This window comes from Thrips palmi, unplaced genomic scaffold (genome assembly GCF_012932325.1).
Source record: "Thrips palmi isolate BJ-2018 unplaced genomic scaffold, TpBJ-2018v1 HiC_scaffold_11, whole genome shotgun sequence".
Lineage (NCBI taxonomy): Eukaryota > Metazoa > Arthropoda > Insecta > Thysanoptera > Thripidae > Thrips > Thrips palmi.
In genome coordinates this window covers 9,105,308-9,112,465 of record NW_023144622.1, presented here as the reverse complement: position 1 = coordinate 9,112,465, position 7,158 = coordinate 9,105,308, and the positions used below count along the sequence as shown (strand labels likewise).

Sequence of the window (7,158 nt, the reverse complement as noted above, 5' to 3'; positions counted from 1 at the left end):
CAGTTGTTTGTTTTTTTTTCTTTCTTTTTTCTTAAAGAATAAACGGGAAGCTAGTTACACTACAAGATCAAATGTGTGCTTAGTACTTAGCTATGGGAGCGTACTTGCAAGCACACATCTATAGCTGTATGCTTGGACAAGCACACATCTATAGGTGTATGCTTGGCAAGTACACATCTATAGGTGTATGCTTGGCCAAGCACACTTTAATCCCACCCATTTAAAGGCACACTCCTACAGCTGTGTGCTTGGCCAAGCAGACATCTATAGATGTGTGCTTGTCCAAGCATACACCTATAGATGTGTACATGCCAAGCATACACCTATAGATGTGTACTTGCCAAGCATACACCTATAGATGTGTGCTTGCAAGTACGCTCCCACAGCTGTGTACTTAGCACACATTTGATCTTGTAGTGTAGAAGTTAAGGAGCAAGTCAATTTATTTCGTAGCCTTTGCTCTGAACTGGTCTACATAGATGTGTATTATTTCTAGTCTTTTGACAATATTCCTCTTTTTCTATTAAAAGACTTATCTGCTTTACACAGAAAAATTCAAAACAGTTATGAAAAAACAAAACAACTAATGATTGGCAGTATTTAATGGAGGCCCTCGTTTTGCAATCAACCCTATTGATTCAACAACTGTTATTTTTTAGTTAAGGAGGGAACGTTTCTTACACTTGGGAGCCCTTGGATGGGCACGAATTCAGAAAGCGTCCTAAAAGGGGATTTGTACGTGTACTGAACAAAACAAAAACCAATACACCGCAACCACACTTGTCCTAATTCAGATAGTTCCTCCTTGGTTTGTCCGGATGCGCTGTTTGTGGTTGCTGCTCGTGCTGCACTTTTTCTTACTAACTGAGAACTCGAAAGGCTTCTACCTGGTGTGGGTTCTGAGATGCCTTCTGAGGTTTCCGGATTCACTGAAACTCTTCTTACAAACGGTGCACTTGTAAGGCTTCTCCTCAGTGTGGGTGCGAAGGTGCATTTTCAGACCTCCACTTTGAGTGAACTTCTTCTTGCAAACGGTGCACTCGTAAGGCTTCTCCCCGGTGTGGGTCCGTAGGTGCCTTCTAAGATCTCCACTTGTCCTGAAACTCTTCTTGCAAACTGTGCACTCGAAAGGCCTCTCCCCGGTGTGGATCCGAAGGTGCACTAGCAGACTCCCACTCTCAGAGAAACTCTTCATGCAAACTGTACATTCGAATGGCTTGTCCTTTGTGTGGATCCGCAGGTGCGTTCTCAGACTCCCACTCACTGAAAACTTCTTCAGACAAACTGCGCACTCGAAAGGCTTCTCTCCGGTGTGGGTCCGTAGGTGCGTTCTAAGATCTCCACTTGTCCTGAAACTCTTCTTGCAAACTGTGCACTCGAAAGGCTGCTCCCCGGTGTGGATCCGAAGGTGCACTCGCAGACTCCCACTCTCAGAGAAACTCTTCATGCAAACTGTGCATTCGAATGGCTTGTCCTTTGTGTGGATCCGCAGGTGCCTTCTCAGACTCCCACTCACTGAAAACTTCTTCAGACAAACTGCGCACTCGAAAGGCTTCTCTCCGGTGTGGGTCCGTAGGTGCGTTCTAAGATCTCCACTTTTCCTGAAACTCTTCTTGCAAACTGTGCACTCGAAAGGCTGCTCCCCGGTGTGGGTCCGAAGGTGCAATTTTAGACTCCAACTTCGAGAGAACTTCTTCTGGCAAACTACGCACTCAAACGGCTTCACCTTGGTGTGGGTGCGAAGGTGCGTTGTTAGGTGACTCTTTTGAGCAAACTTCTCCTCGCAGAAAATGCACTCGAAAGGCTTCTCCCCGGTGTGGATCCGCAAGTGCGCCTGGAGAACACTCTTGAATCGGAACTCCTTCTCGCAGACTGCACAGTGGAGCGCCTGCTTCCCTCCACGCTTTCCCCGTGGAGCACGCGGCGCCGCTGACGCTGCCGCCACCTCGCCGCACTGTGCACTCTCAAGGGCCATGATGCGCCTGGCAGGGAGGGCCTGCTGGAACACGCAGATCAATTAGTCTAACTTCAGGTTTGCCCACTGCAACTAGAGGACATTGACCATACCTTAGGTGCAGGCAAAGACCTCAAAATGCAGAGAGTAACGGTGCACACCGACTCGGGTCCTATTCTGCAACAAAATGAAATAAATTTGGTAAAGGAGTAAACGCTGGTGAAATTCTTGGCTGGACAGATTCCCCAAACGGTGGACAATTGGTCCAGTTAGCAATAACAAGAACACTAAAAGTTGAGTATAGAAACGAATCCCTGGACCGGAAGTCAAAGAATAGAAGTTAGAAATAAAACCACTTCTGCGCATGCACAAACGCCTACTTTAGGGTGGCAAAAAAAAATCGAAGTTTTTCCGATCGCCCAATTCCGGTCAGAAATCGATTCTAGACCGAAAAATAATAACCCTTTTTTGCGTTTTGTTCTGAGACGATTTTAAATACCGTCTCAAAAGCAAAAATGTTTTATTACCCATTTAAAACCCTCTTTTCTCGTCCGCGATCCCTGCGACCAGCAGATGATTAGCTTTCACCCTCCTTGGTCCAAGGTCTGAAGTTAGGAAGAGCCAGGTACTAACCACAACCGAACAGTTCCAGGCAGGATTTGACGGGGAAAATCCTTCACGCTTAATTACTATGTAGGTTTTTCTGCGCGCTAATGCACGAGATTAAACATGCACTTCGTAACGCACGAATTTCTGCGCGACAATGCACGATTTCCTCCGCAAGTATGGAGAAAAACGTGCATTGTCGCGCACCATTTCGTGCGTTACGAAGTGCCTGTTCAAATTTTGTGCATTAGTGTGCAGAAAAACCTACATAGTAATTTAGTGTGTTATTACCTTCTGGCAGAAAAAAACGAACGACCCGTCAAATCCTGCCTGGACCTGTTCGGTTTATCTAGGACCTGGCTCTTCTTAACCTCAGACCTTGCAAAAAGGCCAGAGAAGGTGAAAGAGTAAAACATCTGCTGGTCACAGGGATCGCTGACGAGAGAAAAAAGGGGCGAAACGTAACCAAAAAATCGAAATTGCGCGATTTTCTGCATGTTACAAGCAGAAACGGACCTTAAAACGCAGCCTGGCCAAAAATGATGCAAATCTTTTGGTAGTATGCCTTAAAAGACGGACCAAAATGACGGCTAGGGTTTTTAAGATCAGAGAAAAAAATTTCGGGCTCAGAGCTCGACAGGCTTTTAATTATATTAAAAACAACGAAATGCTTGCCGCTAGATTTTAGGCAAATTGATTTGCACAGCTCCAGTTCACGTGGTCGGGTTGGGATAGGGACAGGGTAAGATAAAAAAATTTACTAGGGCCGATCTCAGCCGTCCGAAACAAGAAAAAAAATCTCAAAATAGTAAACAACAAAAGTTTTTTTGAGCGAAAATCGCTAGCAGATTACTGAAGACGAAGTCTGACGAAAAGTTACTGAAAACGTAATTTGTTCGCTGTTAAAAGCAGAAGATTTTGCCGTCTCGCTTTTGAAAATCCAATGAAAATTGTAGTTTTCATGACAAATTTGGTGTTTTAAATAGGTACAAACAATTTTGTGCTCTTGAGCCGGTAATCGTCTATGGACAAAACGCCAAAAATAGGGTTTTTTTAAACTTGCGGTCTAGAATCGATTTCTGAGCGGAATCGGACGATCCGAAAAACTTTGATTTTTTTTTGGGGCCCCCCTAGCCTACTTCGAGTCGAGGTGGGACGTCTGCGCAGCAGCGGCACTTTTATTCCTCGATCTACGGTCCGGGGATTCGTTACATACAAAAAGAAATAGACTTAACACCAGGATGTCGCGCAACACAGGTTGACTCTTTCCCCCTATTTTTTATCGGATGCGGGCCTAGAACTTTTAGGACTTCTGCCTTTAAACAATTTTAGATCGTCTAACGGTGCGATCAACAATTGCCAACACCGCATGCTCTTTTGATTTGAGATCACGACTATAAGCGCGCCGCCGATGTCTATCAGGGGACCCTGCCGAAGGCCGCCCAGCGCCGCTGGCCAAAAGCCAAGTGTAAAAACCAAATTTTTGAAAGGATCGTCGAAACTGGTGCAGGTTTGCAATGGCGAAGCCTATAGCGACAAGCCACGGTTTGCCGTCTACCCAGTTGAGGACGTCCTCCCCTTTTCCCCCTATAGGGGCGCAGCATACACACTAAATGTTTATGTAGAATTTTGTACGTGCCACTTGCACGATTTTGTGCATGCGGGGAATTTGCATAATATTATGCGTGAAAATGCATAAATTTATGCAAATTCACGCACAATTTTATGCACGACGGCAAACAAGTTAAAAATTATGCATCACCACGTACAAAATTGTACATAAACATTTAGTGTGTAACGCTGGCCCAGACCACCCCGATGTAGCGTTACACAAAATTATTCATGAAAACACATCTTTAACTCTATCACATTCTGAGTGTTACGCGTGACTTAACGCCGTCCTATCATGTCCATACCGCAGCGTAACGCACTCGATGCCCCTGCCTCGAAGAGCGCACCGTAATAAAGGGACGTCCCCAAACAAACGCAACTGACAAGACGAACTCAAATCCTGGCCACTTGTCCTGTTTTACCTTTGCAAGTTAGCCCAACGTAGATCAGAAATGCTTCACGTTCCTCGCCGACTTTTCTTCACGCTAATCCGGACGACCAGAAAGAAATCCTAAAGTCGTAAGCACATTTGACGGTGGATCGTGACGTTTACAGTGACCGGAAACAAGGGGAACCGGCTTATCTAGCGAACTGATTCCTTGGTTGAAATACCTGCACAAACACTCACACTTAATGATTGTGTACAATTTTGTACGTGTAACTTGCACAATTATGTGCCTGTAAGTTCAATTTACATAATATTGTGGGAACAAGTCCATAAATTTAAACAGATCTGAGCGTAATTATATGAAAACCGTTGCAGAGGTTTCAAAATACGCATCAGCAAGTACAAAGTTGTACACAAACATTTAGCGTGCAGGCTTCCTCGGCGCCCCGTTGGCAGTGCAGCCTTACCGTCGCGCGGTGCACCGTCTCTCTGCCTCGCGTGCCGACTGCAACTTACCTTCGGGAAGTCCGCCTTGGCCAAGCCGACGACGAGGGACCGCTGGGAACACTGCGGCTGCGTTTCACGGCCCGAAGTGCGCCTCGAACTCTGCAACGGAAGTGGAGAGGAATTGAAGGAGGGCAACGGATCCTGCGAATGCACCGTGACATCGGGAAGAGAGGACGCGCGGAAGGGAAACGCTCGCGGTGACGCAATTCCAGGATCAACACTCTGATAAGTCTCAACCTTCAGGCTACTCAAAGGATACATGAGTTTTCAAAGAGAAAACTCCGTTATTCACGAACTATGTCACCGTATAAGATGCTGTGTAGTTTGTACCTGCTCAATGTACTTCGTAAGGTTCTACACTGGAAAAACTAAAGCGTAACTCTATGCTTGAGTCAAGCATAAAGTTACGCTTGAAGACGTTACGCTTGAAATGAAGCATACTCTGGAAATTCCCCCATGTATTTAGATAGGGGGAATCTTGGCAGTGAGGCCTGTTACGCTTGATTTCAAGCGTGACCTGATTATGCTTGAAAACAGAGGGTAATACTACGCTTTAGTTTTACCAGTGTAATGCGTGCTGTTTACTTCCCGTCGCTTCCGCTTCAGCACTTGCGAAATGCGTACACAGTTGATCCATGAAGCGGACGAAGAGGATAACTCAATTTTCATCATTTTTCAGGAGACTCAAAAAACTGATTGCAGGGTAAACTTCATCCAATCAGATGAATGATGCAATTGCATTTTTGTCAAGAAAGCCTAAGAAATAACTGTGAAAATTTTCATAAGTCTAGTGTCACTTTGAAGACGATTTCTGTGATTTAAATCTTTACATAGGAATAGACCACGGAACCATGTTGGGTCTAGGACAACTCGTCCCGACCTACTCGTACCCGGCCTAAGACATCCCTGAGGAAATCCCGTCCCAACTCATGTTGATCCCCACCCAATGTCGCCCCAATAATAATGTGTTTTTAACAATATTTTTTATTGAATTTGGCTTTATTTTACGATGGGACCTATGAACAACTTAGTTCTCCCAAACAAGGCGGAATTTGGAGACAATTCAAGTGGAGCGTAGAGTCAGCATTTTTGTGTGGTACATTTTCGGAGTTACCTCTTTTTAGGCACGAAGTAGCTTTATAGTATCCCCAAGAATCAGCCGGCGGGAGATTCAATTCGTGTGGCCCTTTATGCATTTTGGACATTTTCTATAGGATTTTAATGAGATTTTGCAGACTAGTACAACTTTGAACGCTGATTCTGATGTTGAAATGTGGTTAAAAAATTAACGGCCAATTTTGAGAAATTTGCTCTCAAAATCGCCGTTTCCATGGCAAAACTCGACTCGTCAAAGAAAAAGGGAGTGGGGGGAGCCGAGCTGGGGCGGACTTTTAGCCAAGCTTCTTTTCGGTTCTGTACAGCTTACTTCAAAAGCTGCAAAAACGGGTCATTTTGGATGTACCAAATGTCCTTTTTTTAAAGTTCAACTTTAGGGGATAAATTTGGTGCAGATGGCATACATAGTACCCCACAGTACCCCTCTGAGCGTGGCAGCGCTACAAGTTGACTTTTAATTTCACCCCCTATGAAATACGGCGGAATTTACAGAAATAATGACGGAATTTACAGATTACGGAATTTACGAAAGCGAAGTGTTTAGTCTCCTGACCCTCTGGGTTACAAGATAGGTAAAAACTGTTGACGGTATCATTTTGAGCATCCAAAATAGCGTTTTTTAGCGAAGGTTGTGGGAACTTTCTCCCTCAGATGGAGGAGCTACGGCCCGAAACGGAATTTACACCCTTACCGTTTTGAACAATTCTGACGGCCTGGAAGCGTCGTTTGACCGCCCCAGGTCCCGCGGGCACGGGCTTCTGGAAGCGTTTTTTATGTTCTTTCGATCCCAAGTGGTCGCGAGGTTCTAAAACGAAAAGGAACCCCAGTAGACCGTCAGTTGTGAACGCAGCATAGGTCCTATGGTCACACGGTGGACATTTTCCCATAGGCTGTTTCGGGTTCAACAAGTGATGATACAAAGGTCACCTTCCGTAATTTTGCGAAGAATGAGTCAAAGAAGAGAGTGAAATAGACA

General features: G+C 45.1%; 1 protein-coding gene across 8 annotated transcripts; it reads right to left on the bottom strand.

Moving 5' to 3' along the window:
- Window positions 1-366: 366 nt before the first annotated feature.
- On the bottom strand, window positions 367-5,743 carry LOC117639598 (gastrula zinc finger protein XlCGF57.1-like). 8 transcript variants are annotated; one of them, XM_034375430.1, is made up of 5 exons: window positions 5,630-5,743; window positions 5,076-5,165; window positions 4,594-4,783; window positions 2,068-2,131; window positions 367-1,999 (listed from the first exon to the last, which is right to left on the bottom strand). In XM_034375430.1, the coding sequence occupies exon 5, from the start codon at window positions 1,973-1,975 to the stop codon at window positions 884-886; it is 1,092 nt and encodes a 363-aa protein (XP_034231321.1). In that variant the 5' UTR covers window positions 1,976-1,999; window positions 2,068-2,131; window positions 4,594-4,783; window positions 5,076-5,165; window positions 5,630-5,743; the 3' UTR covers window positions 367-883. The 8 variants fall into 8 exon arrangements, with proteins under 8 accessions (XP_034231321.1, XP_034231319.1, XP_034231320.1 ...); XM_034375428.1 differs by having other exon boundaries at window positions 367-1,996; XM_034375429.1 differs by having other exon boundaries at window positions 367-1,996; window positions 4,633-4,783.
- Between the last annotated feature and the right edge of the window lie 1,415 nt (window positions 5,744-7,158).